Source organism: Callorhinchus milii, unplaced genomic scaffold (genome assembly GCF_018977255.1).
Source record: "Callorhinchus milii isolate IMCB2004 unplaced genomic scaffold, IMCB_Cmil_1.0 Scaffold2, whole genome shotgun sequence".
NCBI classification, from domain to species: Eukaryota; Metazoa; Chordata; class Chondrichthyes; order Chimaeriformes; family Callorhinchidae; genus Callorhinchus; species Callorhinchus milii.
In genome coordinates this window covers 116,147,169-116,166,307 of record NW_024704743.1, presented here as the reverse complement: position 1 = coordinate 116,166,307, position 19,139 = coordinate 116,147,169, and the positions used below count along the sequence as shown (strand labels likewise).

Here is a 19,139-nt window from a genome sequence, read left to right as displayed (position 1 = left end):
AAATCTGAGCAAAGCAACCACAAGCATTCACTGTTGTTTGTGTGTATTTTTTTACCTTCAGTCTATTACAGAGCAGAATTCTGTTTGCGCCTTTGCACCTCACTACGGAAAGGAAAAGATTGATTGCAGATTCTTTCTATGTGGCTTCATCTCTAAAGCGTGTCAGACTGACTTTCTAGGCACTCATTTTCACATCTAATGGAAATACTCTGTCTTGCAGGGGCAGCCTCCTCTCAGTAAATGGTTTGCATTTTATCAGCTTTAAAGACACAGGAAAATTGCACCACTGTGCAGCTGGCAGCTTCAGAAACATTGTAGTTTACTTCATCTCATCCTGGAAACCCACTTTGTCTTAAAAGTTAACACGCCCTGCAATCTCAGAAAGATTTTATATATCCTAAACTGACGAGCCTTCCAAATTTCATCACAATCTTACATGTTTAGACAATATTATTATTATTATTAATAACAATAATCCTGGCATGTGATAGAACGCCGTATCACATTGACAAACGACTCAAAGCATTTCACACAATTTATTGTAAAGTGTGGTCACTCTCTATTTGTAGGCAAACTACAACAACTTTGAACAAAACAAGTTAACTTATAATAATATAACAATCGTCGCACTTGATACACTGCCTTTCGTGGCAGGGGGTTGTGTCAATGTGCTCCACAGAATTTTTATTGTGAAGTGTAGTGACTTTGTATTTCGTAAGGTAGGCTTGACATTCAAATTGCGCACAGCAATGCCCCACATCACAGCCATGAATTAGCACACAATTGAGACTAACCGGCAAATTTGTACAGTGAAATGTACAGAATAATCCAATTTGAGGCTCCCTGATAAAACAGGGTTTTATTTAGACTATATTTCTTTATAACTGCTTTCAGAATTTACTGCCTGTGCACAACTTTGGATAAAACTAGACAAATGGCGTATAATTTACACTCCCCTCAAATTTGTAAAGTGAAATGCACAGAATTATTCAATAATTAAATCCGAGTTAGCACCCAATGAGCAGTTTTGCAGCTGATCAGAGCATATCCTGTGGAATATTATTTATCTGACACCGCCGAAAGGTTATTATTACAGCAAATTAGACTCAATCATCATTACATTGCGCCTGTGTGGTTGTGTCTGCTCTACTCCTTTGCAATTGCAAGCTCTAAAAGAGGTACCGGCTTGCCAACATTTGAGAACTGTCTATTTCCCGAACTCTGCCCCATTCTAAATTTTAAGACAAAATGGTATTACAGGCTAACACTACATGGAATTTGGGGGCTCCAGATTTTGGGCTTCTTAGCTGGAACTGATCTCTCCCCCTGGCAGTTCGGCACTGTCTCTCAGTCTTTAAATCCCACCTTAAAACATTAGTGATTTCTGGATGCAATTGGGGCAAATGCAAAGTGGTATAGCTCAGCGGTTTACAAGCACAATGATAATAATAAAAATAAGCCGTGCATTTGATATTGCGCCTTATCACGTCTTCGAGATGTCTCAAAGCGCTTCACAGAATATACTGTAAAGTGAATTGACTGTATATTTTGTGGACAAAACACGGCAGCCAATTGCACACAGCAGTGTCCCACAAATAGTTGTGGATTGAAGTAACCGATTTATTATTATTATTATTTTTTGAAGGAATTATTACCCCTGGAAGAGCGAACCCCCCCAATCGACTAACAACCGGATTCCTATTTACTGCTAGGTACGGAGCTGTGTGGAGTAAGGAAACTTGACCAACATTTTGCCCTGCTGGGAATTGAACCCAGGTCTCTCTGTGCTCTAACTACTGAGCTACAAGACTCCACGAACTTGCATTTACATACACTGCCCTTCATGCAAGATAGGGCCTCAAAGCATTAAAACACACACTGATTTGTAAGTACACCAACACATTTGAAGCACTTATAGAATGCATAGCGCAGCTGATGGCTTAGATAGTACACGTGGCAGAAAGACAAATTGACAAAGATAGGAATATAATAGAAAGATTCCTATCTCCTGATAAGGGTTTGAAGGTGAACATGTTCTAATAAAGGTAAGAATCATTCATTTATATGTGATCTTGTCAGTGATATTTTTATTTTGTGTGTTGTCTGCAGCTTCTTTGTAACATCCTCTCTGCTTTGGGCAGGATTCAGAAAGTATGTGCTATAAGTTTCTGTGTTTTGTTCAAAATATAGTGGCTTATAGAGGTGGAAATATTCAATTTAAGAAGGGGGGAAAAAAGCTTTGTATGAGTTTTCACATTCAGATAATGTGGTTTTAAAAAGGCGCCGTATTGTTAAAGTAGATAAATGGACTTGGTCTAGCCAATATTGTGCTCAGCAGTCTTCATCCAAGGAAAACTCATCAAAACTCAAGGATTATTATTTACTGTAGATTCTTGAGGGTGATAATAATCCTTGCCTATAGCGTCGTCAAAACGTCTCAAAGTTCTTTGAGAGTAGTTACTGTTATTGCAAGTATAGTAATTGTTACTGCAGGCAAGTGTAGCAGCTAGCTTTCACAGCAAGGTCCCATGAATGAGCAAGTTATCTGAAGGTTTATCGGCCAGGACACCAGGAGAAACTCCCTTCTCGTTTTCAAATAACACTGTCACAGATTGTTAATATCCAGCTGTAAAGGCAGGCGGGCCCTCGGATTAATGTCTCGTTCAAAAGACACGACAGGAAGAGGGAAAATTGGAGTAGGGAGATAAAAGTGAAACACTAAAAGTACAAGTGAATATTCCTGGATATCAAAGGAAGGCTCAACTTCTTCCAAAGATAACAACAGCGACTTGCATTTATATAGCGTCCTTCACATAGTATAGCATATCAAGAGTGCTTCACTGGGAAGGGGTCGGATGCTGTGCAAGAGAGGAGGACGTGAGGTGAACGTGGTTGAAGAGCTGGGGTTTTAGGTGGGGGTGGGGGAGGGAGAGCGAGATGGAGGGGTAAGGAGGGAGTTCCAAAGGCTGAAGGTCCAGACACTGATGGCAGGACAGAGGGAGCGGGAGAAGCGTAGCAGCAGCAGATAGAGAGAGTTTCCTGCGGAGAGGAGAGTGAGCAGACAGTGGAATAGGAGAAGGTCACAGAGATAGGAAGGTACTGAGGCACAAATTAATTATCTGTGTTAAGTTGTTGGGGTGTGGGGGGGCGGGGTATTTTCGTTTAATCAGGTTTGGGAAGAGATGAAATCACTGCTCTCATTTATTCCAAACATAAATCAATCCGCAACAATTTATAATCAAGCGACCACTTCTTCAAGAAGTCTGGGCTCTGGCAGAGGCAGAGTGGCATTTCCCGCAGGAATTACAGCAAATGTGCTTCTGATTGAGAAGTGTTCGCAAAGCAATGGGAAATTACACCGGTTATTCACAGGAGCCCAGAAACCTGCATTTATAATTAAAGAGAGAGCGAAGCAAAAATTACACCGAATCATCATTAACTTCGACATCCACTTCTCTTTCTCTCGCTCCACCTCCGTTTTCCTGGTCTCTCTGCCCTTGTTTCTCTCTCTCTTTTCCTGTCTCTCCGTGTCCTTGTTTATCTCTCTCTTTCCCTGTTTCTCTGTCTTTGTTTTTCTCTCTTTCCTTCTTTCTCTACCTCATATTCAGTGAAGCGCTTTGAGACGTCTAGAAGACGTGAAAAGCATTATATCAAATGCAAGGATTATTATTGTTATGGGCCTAGGGACACTTCTAAGTGATTTTGTTCCTAACTTAACCACTGTAATTCAGTGGTTAGAGCACTAGCAAGTGAGAGACCTAGGTTTGATTCCTGGCAGGGTGAAACGTTGGGCAAGTTACCTTTCCCCACATACCCCTATTTACTTAGCAGTAAATAGGAACCTGGTTGTTAGTCGATTGGCGGATCGTTTTTCCAAGGGTCAAACATGACTGTTTGTGGAACACTGCTGTGCGCAATTGGCTGTCACGTTCGCCCACAAATATACAGTCAATTCACTTTACAGTGTGTTCTGTGAAGCGCTTTGGGACGTCCTCCCGACATGAAAAGCGCTATATCAAATGCAAGGATTATTATTATTCTTATTATTATTTTGTCTCTTTCTATCTCGGACTGTGTGTGTGCCTCTCTCCATTAACTTGGTCGCTGATTTTCTCTCTCTCTCTCTGACTTGTCTTAGTCTCTGGCTGTCTGATTCTCTCCCTGTCTTTCTCTCACACTCACTCTGTCTATTTTTTCTTTCTCTGCTCCGTGTCTCCCGCACAACCCGCCCTACCATTGGTGGCTGGGCTTTCAACCTCTCTGCCCCCACACTCTGGAACTCCATCCCACAGTCCCTTTGCCTCGCTTCCTCCTTCAAGGCCGGTCTCAAGACCCTCTTCGATCGTGCATTCAGTCGCCCTCTCACCTCTCTGCCTTCCCTCACCCCTACCCCATCCCTCCCCAATGCTCGGGTCCTGACCCCTAACTGTCCAGCTCTTTGAATCGTCCTCCCAATGTGAAAGGCGCTCTATAAATGTTATTTTGTTGTTCTTGTTGTCTTTGTGGCTCTGTATTTCTCTGACTCTGCATGTCTCTGATTCTGTCTCTCTCTGTCTCTTTTTCTCTCTCTCTCTCTCTCTCTCTCTCTCGGACTCTGTCAGTCTGTGACTTGCTGCCTCACACTCTCTCTCACAGCTTTCAAACCAGGAAGGGATTGAAGAATTTTCTGAAATTCCACATGATTTTAAATTATAAGACAATTAAGTCTTTAAGAACATGAGAAATTTGGGGTCATTTGTCTTATTTGAAAAAGAAATACGAAACGGAGATGTTTTAGCTCACGAGAGTAGGATTATAGTTTTCAAGTCTGACAAGTGGTTCAGTCCCGAGTTGTAAAATCCTTTGCTATCCTGGAAGCTGAGAAAACTGACAGGCTCCTGATCTTGTTCATTATATCCCTGACTATCGCTCACTGATCACTAACACTAACATTCTGTGTTCACATGGAATATGACAACAGTAATAAAATTACAATACTTGCACTTGATATAGCTGCCACCAATACAAATATGTATTTTACAATGAATCCTATGAAATGCTTTGAGATTTTCGCCCACAAATATACAGTCAATTCACTTTACAGTCTATTCTGTGAAGCGCTTTGAGATGTCGAGAAGACGTGAAAAGCGCTATATCAAATGCAAGTATTATTATTATAGATGTCTTCCCAACACAAAAGGCGCTACGCCAAATGCAAGTATTATTGATAGTATTATTATACCCCTTATCATGTCGTTGAAACATCTCAAAGTGTTTCACAGGATAGTTTTACTGTAGGATATTTTCACAGTGTAGTGACTGTGTATTTTGTAGGTGAGAATGGGGATATAAGCAACTAATAAAAAGATAGCTGGTGTATGGGATTAGTGGGTGATGACCACTAGTACCCATCATGAGGGGTAGTCTCTCGGAGGGCTTAACAATGGCAGGACTTGATGAAGGCACCAACTGTTTGCACATTTGCCCTTTGGGGGGAGGTCCCAAGGTGCTGAACATTCGGGATTCTGGACCCGAGAGTGGTGGTGGGGGACAGGGTTGGTGTGAGGGAGGGCAGAGAGATAGGAGGGCAGCTGAAGGCACGGTCGAAAAGGAGGCAATGGAGGGAGCAAGGCGTGGGATTGTGGGATGGAGTTCCAAAGGATGGGGGAGATAGGCTGAAAGCGTGGCTGCCAATGGTGGGGCAGGGCGGGCAGGAGACATGGAGCAGGCCGGAGCCTGGTGAACGGAAGGAGCAGACACATTGATTGGGGTCAGCGGGTCAGCAAGGCGTGGAGGGCCTTGAAAGTGAGGACAAGGATTTTGGATTCTATTCTCTGAGGGATGGGAGCCAGTGGAGCCGGGCGAGGGTGGGGCTGATGGGGTCACGGAGACTGATACGGGAAAGGACACGAGCTGCAGAGTTCTGGATGATCTGCAACTTGTGGAGGGATGAGTTTGGGAGGCCCACAAGGAGGAAGTTTCTGTAGTCGAGCCTTGAGGTGACGAATGTGTGTATGAGGGTTTTAGCGGCCTGAGGGGTGAGGTAGTGGCGGAGTCGGGCAATGTTGCGGAGGTGGGGGGGAAGGCAGAATGGCTCTTGACACGGATATGGGGGAGAAAAGTGCCCTGCTGATTATCGTGAGGAAAGTTAAGTCCCGATATATTTTAGAATAACGGGCCGAGTGTGAAAGACAGGATAGGGAAACCCTGTTTAGTGTAATGGGCAACTCTGGGAATAAAACCATTGACTGTTACCTCATACAGTGTGATGATTCCAAACGTTTCGGTCGGCTCCTTCCACTGGAGGTAGATCTTCTCTGCAAAGGTGCGGCCCTGCACCGAATCCATGGGCACTGCACCAGGCACTGGGGGGCAAATGTAAAGGGGAAGTGTCAAAAGGCATCATAGGCTCACAAGAGATGTTTGGATAACGCAAGTCCATCTTTTGGCTCATCTAATCTTCTCCTCCCAGGATACCCATTCCATTGTCCTCCGATTGCACTATCAAGTGATTAAACGAGTGCATTGAGACCTTGGAGAGACTTATCCTCCCTGCACATTGCTCCTCCTTTTGAGCCCAGTAGGACATTCTGATCCTGTTGCTCTCATCCTCAGATTTGGTTCACTCCTGGCAGATCTTGGCTTGTGTACACCAGCACTCAATTTCATTGAGTTACATCGAGTGATACGGAACGGAAACAGGTCATTCAGCCATTCACCTAAAACCCTTTATTCCCTTCTCCCTCATGTATGCCACAGGTTTTTCTCTTAAATACTGTGTGACTGTATACATATTACTATTTCTTTGGCTGTGCATATATAATAATAATAATAATATTGCATTTGATACAGCAACTTTCACATTGGGAGGATACCTCTAAGTGCTTCACAGGACATTCAGCGCTCTGAAGCACTACCCTGTGTGAGGGTGCCATATAAATGCAAGTTGCTGTTGTGACTATGTATTCTCTAGGTAAAATGATGCAGCCAATTTGCACACAGCAATGTCCCACACAGGGCCTTGAAACCGGTTCAAAGTCCCGGTGTTGGGCTTGACCCCACAACCTTCTGACTCAGGAGTGAGAGTGCTCCTCACTGAGCCAGGCTGACGCACTGGTCTTAAGTCTGGGGCCATGAGAACTGACAGGGCTCAGATGCACTGAGTAACAACCTAAACCATCAGGTGAGTGAAGCTTTCCAGCTTAATGCCAAAAGAGCAGAACCGTGATACAAAGCAATTTGTCAAAGTGAGAGCATGGATTTAGGTACAATATTTTAACCAATGCTGGCTTCACAGGTTAAAGCATTCTCGGTTTTGTTTCCTTTTGTTGGTTTGTTTTTGCACCTGGGGAAACTCTGCCACTGAATACTTTTACCTCCGCCAGAAGAAGCTTTTGTGCAAGAATAAAAAAGAAAGTTTCAACGTGCTTGCAGTAGATAAGTGTAATCTTTCCAATCGATGACGGGGAGACTGGCTTTGATAGAAAACCTCACCGACATCCAGTGCTGGTTAATCCACACAACCGTACCATTACCTTTCAACATCACATCCCTTCCCTGCTGATTGGCATCAATACAAACCTTCATGAAACACAACCGTACAATTTCTCATAGTCTCAGCCTCGACTCCGATACCTTAATATTTAATTGTCTGCTGAGTTTTTGAAAATTCTGAAAGCGCTTTTTGGAACTCGGAAGGTCTAGTGGGGAGTGCGGGGGGTGGGGGGGGAACAGAGAGAAAGCGATCGAAGACGCTGTCTTTAGAAGAATTCCAAGCCCACAATCTTAAGTCCAGTCTTTTCTTCTTTGGGAGAAAACCGTCTCCCAAAGTAAATGAGAAGCATAATAACAATTGCATTTTATACATTTCCCTTCACATCGGGAGGATGTCTCGAAGCATTTCACAGGATTTACTGTAATGTGTATTTTGTAGGCAAACATAAGTAAGACTGGATTTAAGAGGGTTTTTTTTGTTGCAAAATTCGGCACTATGTTAAGGAGTTATGACAGTGGTTTTAAACAAGGAGGAATCCAGGCTCCTCTGGAGGTGATGTTAAACGTACCGTCTTCATCTGTTTGGACCACAAGCTCCTCGCTTTCCTTTTTTGCCCTCCGAGTTCATCAGGACCAGTTTAACACTGATGTTGGTGTAGGGGGGCAGCTCCCGCAGGCTGGATTGGGGCTTGACGGACTCGGTTTTCCAGCAGACCTCCTCGCCCACACGCTCCAAGTCTCCCACCATGTAGCGGTAGTGGGCTGTCAGGTTGTAGCGGTGGCAGCGAGTTACATTGTAACCGAACGGCTCCCAGCGAATCGTGAGCTCTCTGGACTTGATCTCCATGACCTCCAGATTCTTCGGTCCGTGCATGGGATCTGTTAAAAGGGGATGAGAAAATTTGTCGCTATGTTAAGGAGTTATGAGCGTGGTTTTAAACAAGGAGGAATCCAGGCTTCTCTGGAGGTGATGTTAATTAGAATTCCAGAATATTCATCTCCATCCCAAATAATCCACCCCATCCCAAATAATCCACCTCCATCCCAGAATATCCACCTGTATTCTAAGATATTCACCATTATATTAAAATGTGTTTTGACAATCCTGAATATCAATATACTGAATATGTGTTTTGCCCATAAAATAAACTGTCAAACCACTCTACAGTAGTATATCCTTTGAGACGTCTGAATGATGTGATAAATGCTATAGCAAATGCTAGGAATATTATTTATTATCATCAACAGCATGAAATATTTACAATAATATATTCTTTCAATTCAGTCATATTCTCCATTGCTGATATGACAACCACCCTCTCAGCTCTCTCTCAGATGGATTGTTAATAATAATATTTACATTTGATATTGCGCCTTATCACTTCTTTGAGACATCTCAAAGCACTTCACAGGATATACTGTAAAGTATTAGTGACTGTATATTTTGTAGGTGAATGTGGCAGTCAATTTGCATACAGCAAAGTCCCGCAAACAGCCATGAAGTGAATGACCAAGTTTTTTGTCTGGAGGACTGTGAGTCAGGACACCGGGAGAAACTCCCTTCTCTTTTTGGATAGTGTCATGGTATCTTTAACACTACAGCTTCATTCAAGTCTGAACTAAGGAGGTACATCACATTTGGCAGTTATAAAGTATTCCAGCATTTCACACTCCTACTTAAGAAAATATACAACCTTTATTAATTATCAGCCATATGAAGACACCTGAAATATGCAATGCATATGATGATTCCAAATGATGAGTCAAAGAAACAATACAAAAATTAAACTTACAAATATTCTACCATTCACTGATTCTGCTTTGAACTTCATAACCGAAGGGGAAATAGGATCCTAGCATAAATAAATTCAAACATCTTAACCTCATCTTATTTTAAGGAAGTCAGCTTCAGGGCATCAAAACCATTTCCTCTCTGTGACAAAGACAGACAGCAATCATTTGCAATGAACCATGCACCGAAAAACAGCCTATTTGTGTGGGAAATACATCAGCTAAATGGTCCTGATCAATGCACAGTCCTAGTGGAGCATATAGTGTGTTTTTGTGCAAACATTCATTTTACATTTCCATTGACCTGGTAAAAATGTATCTGCAGGGAAATTAAAAGGCTCGGAGAACATTCATTTGCAAGAAAGTGTCTGCGAGTCTATCGCTTCGGTGTGTTAGATTGCAGCGTTTTGCTGGGAGGAACCTGATCACCTTGAGACTGAGGGGAAAGTGGCAGTAAATGAGAAAGGAAATCTGTTTAGGAAGCTCAGCAGAGTTGTTCTTTGAATAGAAAAGCATTTGTGCTGCCTAGCAATGCAAGTGCGTAGACCGGCCAGGAAGGTAGGGGTAGCAGATTGTGTTAGCAATTCCAGAACAGTGGCATAGGGGAGCTTTGCACTGTTGGAAGTTCTGTTCTACAGATGAGATGTTAAAACTGAGGTCCCATCTGCCTATTCAGGTAAACTTTAAAGATCCCATAACACTGTTCAAAATGAGAAGGGAGTTTCTCTCAGTGCCCTGGTCAACACTCCTCCAGATAAAGTTAATCATTCACATCCTAGGTGTTTGGTTGAGTGCAAATTTTCTGCCGTATTCATCTACAGAATATCCAATCACTGCACTTTACAGTAAATCCTTTGAAATCCTTTGAGATGTTTCACCAAGAAGCGCTTTGAGACTTCTTGGAAGACATGATAAGGAACTATATCAAATGTAAGGCTTATTATTATTATTATTATTTTTAATAATAATGATGTGATAAGATACTGTGTCAATTGCAAAGGATTGTTATTTTAAACCTATGAGGAAATTAACAGGAGCAGTAACTTTGTGCATTTTATTCTAAGCAATGTTTAAACCACCTTGCTTCATCCTTAGCCTTCACCCCAGAAAAAAACACAAAATTGCGACTTTTTAATGCTTGATAGCGGCCACTACATTCACAGTCAATGTGCCATTCTGTGTGGGGTTTTATCTCTTTTTTTCGAAAATAAATTGCATTTCAGAAAGATGTGATTTGCCCTTTGTGTTTGCGCGGCACTTCGTTCAAGTGCTAACAATGAGCCATTCATTCGAGCTAGTGACAATGCAGCATTCAGAGTCTTAAATACTGATTACATTGCTTATATTTGCTGGTCTTATCTGCGAAAGCTTATTGCTTATTTGAAGCTTCACAGTTAATACTCTTCCTTTCCATCCATCGCATTAACTAGCCTTTAGTTCCTTATGAGATTTGAAAGCACGGCAGACCTTTTTTGCATCCGTAGAGAGTTGTGGGATGTTTCAATTAATAAACAAGGCGCAAAAACTCGACTTGCAAAGTATGTTCATTTGCTAGTCCTGACGGTGCACGGGCTTAATTAATGTGCTGGGCACAGTGACCGCTATTATGCCATTGCCTCAGGCACTGGAAATAATAATGGGGTAAGTGAGCCATGACACATACTTGCCTAAGCTGAATAAATGGGCCCAACATATTCTTTTGAAACATATACATACAAAGAAAGGTAAAGCACTGTTCGGATTGTCTTCCAGTGTATGTCTGCTTGGTTCTGTCGCTGGCACACTCGCTACTCTGGGAGGAATGAGCCGTTCTTGCGAGTGACAACAGTACAGGAATTTCTGCAGCACAATGGTCAAATGACAAGAGTGTAAGGAGCTCCATTGCCACATCCCGTTGGAGATCTGAGGACAGCAGTGACACTGGCTCTCACGGTCATGAGGAACGATCACCAGAGGAGTAAAATGAATCCTGCGATGGGAAGAGCTTGTGGTGTAGGTGTTTGTGTAATTAGTGCACTTTATCATTGTTAGCGTAACTGTAAGAATATTATCTTTCTCTAAATGCTGACGATCACACGGCACTCTCCAATGCACATTCACTAATGGCTCAGCTCATTATTCTGCGTGCCTCAACTATATGATCTATTTTTAAACCGTTCGTAGCTGCACAACAAAAAAGTAAGTTTTTTTTTGGGCCAGTTGATCTGTGAGAAGCCGTTTAAGATCTATTACTGTTAAATTTAAAGAAACACTTTATTTCTGCCACTGTCGACTGTTACTAGACTGTTGCCTGTCCAGTGCTCCAAGACGCCACCCCACATGAAGGGCTCTATATAAATACAAGCTGTTGTTATTTAAACTTTTGCTTCAGGATTTCTTTCTAACACTGTCTGCCCTGGAGTTGCTGTCTCACTGGGATGTACATCTCCACGGGCGCTGGTTGCTCTCCAGTACTTTTCCCTCATGACCATACATTTTAAAATGTTAACCAGTTTTTTTGTTGATGGTTGTATCACTTCTCCGGGGGTAATAATCCCTTCAAAAAATATAATAAATCATAATAATTTGATCACTCAATCCTCGACTGTTTGCGGGACACTGCTGTGAGCAATTGGCTGCCGCGTTTCGTCCACAAAATATATATTTGAGACTCGAAGATGTGATAATGAGCTAAATCAAATGCAAGAATTATTATAATTTTTTTGTTTTGTGCGAGTCCAGCAACAGGTAATCTCACAGCCAGATCCATTCCTGTTCACACAGGATGTCTACTGCTGCACAGAGTTGCCACCTGCCCCAGGTCACAATGGGGAATTTCCCCCTCCCCACCCCCGCACTCTTGCAAATTACAGTAAATTCCTGATAACTCATCCCTCCAAGGGAAAATGGCTCAGTAATCCGGAATGGTGAGTTAGGCATATGTAAAAATACACAAATAAATGTGGCCACGATATTGAAGACATGAGGACTTAAATGTTTGTGACAAGCTAAGCCAGGGTCGAGTTGATAGGAGGTTCTTCGTACACCTTTTAGATCTCTATCTCGTTCCCTTTTAAAGCTAATATGGATTCTGTCTCGACCACTGCACCCGGCTAGGTATTCCATCCCCTGGCAATCTCTTTCACAGTTAATTGCTGACGAGTGTAATGACTGTTTGCTTGAAGGCTAAACAGGGCAGTTATTTTGCACGCAGCAGGATCCCACAAACACACAGGAAGTGAATGATCAATGCATCTGAAGGATATTTAGCCAGGATACTGGGACAGTATCTTTCCTCTTCTCAAAATAGTCTCATGGGATCTTTCTCCACCCAAAGAATACGGCAGTAAGAACTTTGATTTTGTTCAACTCTCATCGAAGGGCGAAACGTTTTGTCAACAACAACTTGTATTTATATAGTGTCCCCTCAACCAGGCTCACAACTCAGAGCACCAGTGCTGTCAGTGCAGCCATACTCCGATGCTGGACTGGATTGTCAGCCTAGACTCTGAGCTGCCGTCCCATCTTAGGGTAGTTGAAGCCACAACCTTCTGAGCTCAGGCAGGAATTGTGTTTTGTCACCTTGGGGAGTCAACCACAGGCACATTTCATCGAACGCTAGCTCCAGCGAGGGCTTAAATTTACTTTGAAGCAATGATTTCTAAATGAGCATTTCTAGCCAAACATTTTTGCATAACCCTCAGTAGGCACAGTCACAATTAACACTGGGTAATTGTATCATTACTTAGTCTCTCAGTGTGATTGCCAATACTCTAGAAAAATAAATGCTCTTTTACCATGTGACTGGCAGCTCAGACTATTCGATGCTACATTCCGTCAGCTAATTTAAAACAAACAGCCCAGTAAAGGGAATCGATCACCACATTTCTAAGGCTAAGGTTCCAGGAGGATAGTTTGAACGGCACCATCATTAAGCGTGAAAATATTGATATCAGAACAGTTTTCTTTCTGCTGTGTAAATTGTTTTTATTGATATCTCCCTTGTTATTATGACCTACTTGTACGCTGCCTTTCAGCCTGCACAATAAGGAGGCTTTAGACACACCAGCTGCCTCACTAGTCCAGTCTGTTTCCCCCTTCTTTGCCATCCCCTCTGTACCCAAGTTTGTTTCACAAAACTGAGTTTGCATCAAGTATAAGGATGAATGGCTGTAAGGCTTAGACTCTGATAGGAACATAGGAACAGGTATAGGCCATTCAGCCCCTCAAGCCTGTTAGACCATTTTATTAGATCATGGCTGATCTATACCTCAACTCCAATTAGGTGCTGGGTGAGTGGGGGAAGAGCTAAATTGTTGGAAGTGCCCCCTGGATGAGACATTAAAACAAGGTCCCATGTGCTTGTTCGGGTGGATGTAAAAAATCCCACTTTCGGAAAGAGAAGGGAGTTTCTTTCTCCCGGTGTCCTGGCCAACAATCCCCCAAATAAAATTGGTCACTCACGCCATGGCTGTTTGTGGGATTATGCTGCTGCATTCACCTACAAAATACACAGTCACTACACTTCACATTAAACTCTGTTTTGAGAAGTCCTCCCGACATGAAAGCAGCCATATCAAAGGTATTATTATTATTATTATTATAAGTCAGAGCTTGAGTGAAATCATGCAGTCAATATCATTCTTATTTCATCTAAGGAATAATAAATATTAAATTTTTAATAGCAGGCCTATCATGTCGGAACGTTGTAAAGTGCTTCAGATTGATACACAATTCACATCAGTACAACAATTTACTTGATAGTATATTTTGTGAAGTACTTTGAGACATCTTGATGATGTGATAAGGCGCTATATCAAATGCAAGGATTATTATTAACTTGATTCGGCCGGGAGGCTTTTATCTGTCTGTTCTTCAGGTGGACAATAATCCCGTGACTGTATTCAAAGAGAAGATTGTCCTGACTAACAATCCTTCAGATGTATTGGTCATTAGCCTCATGGCTGTTTGGAGGATAATGCTGTGTGTGAAATCTATTACCCCCTATTGCCTTAAATAAACAGTTTCTTTACTTGACAGCAGTTATCGGTGAAGTGTTTATAAGCTCTGTATTAAATAAAAAAGGTGTTGTTATTGAAGCTCCTATAACTCACTGGAGCAACAAACTTCAGTTATTCTATTTCACAGCAATTGCCTATGAAGTGCTTTGAGGTGTTTTCGCGTCACAGTCGATGTATCAAAATGTAAGGATTATTATTACGTTACAGTCAATACAGCCATGAAATCGATGATCAATATAGAATAATGATAATAATAATCATCATAATAATCCTTGCATTTGATAAAGAGCCTTATCACATTGTCGAGGATATAATATAAAGCATTTCACAGGATATAATATAAAGTGAATTGACTGTATATTTACTGGGCAAACAAAGCAGCCAATTTACACACAGCAATGTCACATAAACAGCCGTGGAGTGAGTGACCAATTTTATTTGGGGGATTTGTTGGCCAGGATCCTGGAAGTAACTCCCCTATTTTTTCAAATAGTGCCGTGGGATTTTTAATGTCCACCTGAATGGGCAGATGGGAACTCGGTTTAACGTCTCATTCAAAGGACGGCACCTTCAACAATGCAACTCACCTTCAACAATGCAACTCACCGCCAACAACTACAATAAAATTACATTTATAGAGCGCCTTTCACATCGGGAGGAAGTCCCAAGGCGTGAAAAGGAGCCAGCACTGCATTGGAGTATTGTCTCAGAGGATATGATTCCAAGTCCTGATGTGGGGTTTGAACCCACAACTTTCTGACTCAGGGTCAGAGAATGCTGCTAACTGACCTGGTTTGACTCACAGGAATCCGGTATCAGTGAAACCCACAAAAACTGTCTCTTTGTAAGTCAGACGCAAGTTCTTCCTAGTTCCCTTGGCAGCCTCCATAGTTTATCAGTAATTGTTCCTCCATGGTAACCTCAACTCTATTTCCAGCTTGAATACTCTGGCAGTTGTGCAACAAATGGGTTTCTTTCAAGCTGGTTGCAGGCCCTCCTCACTTTTCATCCCATCCCATTTTCATCTGGAATCCATATTGCAGTAAATCGAGCTTTGTTTTCTTGGAGAGCGGGTGGAGGGAGAAGGGGGGGAGAAGAGGGGGTGGGGGGAGAAGGGGGGATGGGGAGAAGGGGGGGAGAAGAGGGGGTGGGGGGAGAAGGGGGGTTGGAGGATAAGGGGGGATGGGGAGAAGTGGGGGAGGCGGGGTGGGTGATTGGAGGGGAGAAAATAAACGTAGAACTAGAACGTAAAGTAACAATTGGATCAATTCTCATTTCAGCTTCGATTCGCAGCACAATCTAAGGTAACTTTGTACTTTAAGTTCCATTACAGCAAGTGGGGCTATTTTGGAAACTCGATTTTAAAGGCCCATGAGACAATTGGGTGTGATTTCCAGGTACTGTGCTCAATAGCTAAGAAATAGATTAAATCATCGTGAAGCTCCCGCAGATTGCTAGCATTCTGATTTCTGCTTTTACTCTGCCAGTTGCTACACCTTTCGTTAGATCCCACTTTTTTTTAAAAAAAACACCTTGTATCAAAAGCCTTTACAAATCTCTTCAGGTGAAGAGGAACATATTAGGTCCTGCTAATGCGATGATAATAATAATAGTAATCCTTGCATTTGATACAGCGCTTTTCACGTCTTCTAGACGTCCTGCTTGTCGGCCTTCCCAACTCCTCCCTCTACAGGCTGCAGATAATCGGGAACTCTGCAGCCCGTGTCCTTTCCCGCACCAAACTCAGTGACCCCATCTCCCCCATTCTCGCCCGACTCCACTGGCTCCCTTTCCTTCAGAGGATCCAGTTCAAGATCCTGGTCCTCACATACAAAGCCCTCCATAGCCTCGCCCCACCCTACCTCTGCGACCTCCTAACCCCCTACCAACCTGCCTGTTCCCTCCGCTCAGCCGGCTCTGGCCTGCTCCATGTTCCCCGACCCACCCGCCCCACCAATGGTGGGAGAGCCTTCAGCCACTCTGCCCCCAACCTCTGGAAATCCAGCCCCCAGTCACTCCCCCTCCCCCCTCCTTAGCCTCCTTCAAGTCCCGCCTCAAGACCCTCCTCCTCGACCATGCCATCGGCCACCCTCCTCCCCCTCCCTTCCTTTCCCCTCCCGACCCCAGCTCGGGTCTGAAATCCTGTACTCTGTTCAGCGCCTTGGGATGTCTTCTCGACATGAAAGGCGCTATACAAATGTAATCTTGTTGTCTCAAAGTGCTTCACAGAATATGCTGTAAAGTGAATTGACTGTATATTTGTGGGCGAAACGCAGCAGCCAATTGCGCAAGGCAGTGTCCCACAAACAGTCGTGGATTGAAGTGACCAAATTATTATTGTTTTGTTTTGGAGGGATTATTATTAGGCGTGTGGAGTAAGGAAACTTGCCCAAGGTTGGAATTGAACCCAGCTGTCTCGCTTGCAAGATGGAGGAACAGTTTGCAAAGAGACGTTCCCAGGCTCTAGGTTTCCTCTGCACATGACTTCCTACAGCCCATCTGATCTCACCCCTCCATTCTGCTGTCCTCCCATCAGAGCATCAAGTTGCTTTTGAAATGAGTTCAGTGTCCTGGCCTCAACCACCCATGATGGCAACCTCTTCCAGTTGTTAATTACCCTCTGGGTAAATGTTAAGACAGTGTCCCGGGTTAAGCCACAATAGTAGGCCAGACCTCGACAGAAGCCTTGGCACGGCTCAAACTCCTTCATTGGATAAACTCCACGGGTTATCGGACGTGATTGACAAGATTTTTTTCATTATTACTATTATAATTATAATAATAATAATGATACTGGGAAGAATGCAAAGTGAGGAGCTGTCCTCAATTGCAGAATTGATGCAATCACATGACGTGATCTTTTCACTGAGTTCAAGGCACAAACGTTTGACGTGGAAAACAAAAGTATTCCAACCGAAGCCAGAGAATACATACATGTCAGTAATTATATGGTTCTCTTCTGATAATACCCCTCCTGCATTTCCTGACATTTGACAAGTCCATTTGCAAGTATATATTAGCTTCATATCCACTGACAGCCTAATTCTGAGACAACAGCTCATGACACACCTTGCCCTAATAACCCAGTGGCACCATAAGTGTCACGTCTCAAATCTCCTCCTTTCAGCAGCGAGCCCTTTGCTGCAACTCCACCAAACAGCTGATGGTACTTCTGCAGTGTCAGCCTGGTTCAGTTGGTAGCTTAGAATCAGTATACACAGCCTTGGGACGTCATGTGGACAACTGGACACCAGCTTGGGGTGGGGACAGAGATGACTGACACTACAGCCAAAGAGGTAGGTCATATGGTGGGCTTTAAAAGTGAGGAGTGTGGCAGACAAACTCTGGGATGGGGTTCCAGACAGCGGAGGCAGAGTAGCTCAAAGCTCACCCACCGATGTTAGGCCAGATTGGGAGAGGAGCATGAACAGACAAGGACTTAAAATTCCAACTCGTCTTCACCTGGAAGAGCACTTAACCTTTAAATGTAAGATTGTGCTAAATATTATTATCATTATTAATGATTGCGCCAAACTCATTCTTACTTTGTAAGAACTTCAGAAACCTGCCTTCCAAGTTAAAGCCGCAATGAAGTGTTCTCCACAATGTTGAAACACCTCAAATTTTTAGACAAAATTAAGATAAAATTTTAATACAAAAGCAGGCTAAGACTTGGTGAAATTTCAGATTTTTTATACTTTTTAACGTGCCTTTAACAATAATTAATAGTAACAATCTTTGCATTTGAAACAGCGTCTCAAAGCACTCAAAGTCTTCATCGCCCCAAAGCACTTCACAGGATTTACAGCCAATTTGCGTACAGCAATGTCTAACAAACATCATTGAAGGAAATAACCAATTTTATGTAAGGGATTGTTAGCCTGAGACAATTGTAAGGATTATTATTATAAATCAATCAAAACTCTAAATATCCATTCTAATTTCTAGATCCTCCTCTCACTGCACATCCCTACTATTCAGACCTGCCTTGCTATCCTCCACAGATGTATCATTTTTGGCCCCAGGAAACATACATAATAAATCTCATGCCCTGTGGAGCATTTGTTCATCTCAGTCTAGACCTCTGCATTAAACCTCCAATCTTGTTCCCAATCGCACAGCCATCCAATTATTTTTTGACAGAGTGAACGCACGCAGCCTCAGATACTCCCTTTGGGAGTCTGTTGCAAGTACTATTTTAAATGAATAAAAAATGTGCCTTCGCACATTTTTGCACACAAAGGGCTGTGGAAATGTGGAATTCATTTTAGGTTGTGAATGCTGGGGTCAATTAAAATATTTAAGTCAGCTGTAAATGAATAATAAAAATAACAATAATCCTTGCATTTGATATAGAATGTTTCACATCGGGAAAACATCTCAAAATACTTCACAGGATTTAGTGTGAAGGGTAGTGACTGTGCATTTGTAAACGTGAAAGCCGATTTTCCCACAGTAACAGCCACAAGTGAATGACCAAATTTATTTGGTGGATTGTTGGCCAGGACACCAGGAAAAACTCTTCTGTTTTTGTACAGTGCCAGACAGACCTTGGTTTAATGTCTCATAGGCTGTGGGTATCGAGGCATATGGTAATAATAATAATATTCCTTGCATTTGATATAGAACATTATCACGTCTTCGAGACGTCTCAAAGCGTTTCACAGAACATACTGTAAAATGAATTGACTGTATACTTTGCGGGTGAAACACGGCAGCCAATTGCGCAAAGCAGTGTCCCACAAAAAGTTGTGGATTGAAGTGACCAATTTATTATTATTGTTATTTTGTTTTGAAGGAATTATTACCCCCAGAAAAGCAATCTGCCAATCTACTAACAACTAGGTTTCTCCTTACTGCTAGGTAAACAGAGGA

General features: G+C 42.6%; 1 protein-coding gene across 1 annotated transcript in view; it reads right to left on the bottom strand.

The window, feature by feature from the left end:
• The window catches only part of LOC103181055 (protein tyrosine phosphatase receptor type M), a 220,877-nt gene that overhangs the window by 106,460 nt on the left and 95,278 nt on the right, over positions 1-19,139 (bottom strand). Inside the window, 3 exon segments of the mRNA XM_007897258.2 lie at positions 6,235-6,344; positions 8,043-8,085; positions 8,087-8,352. Of these exon segments, the coding sequence (XP_007895449.1) occupies positions 6,235-6,344; positions 8,043-8,085; positions 8,087-8,352 (419 nt within the window).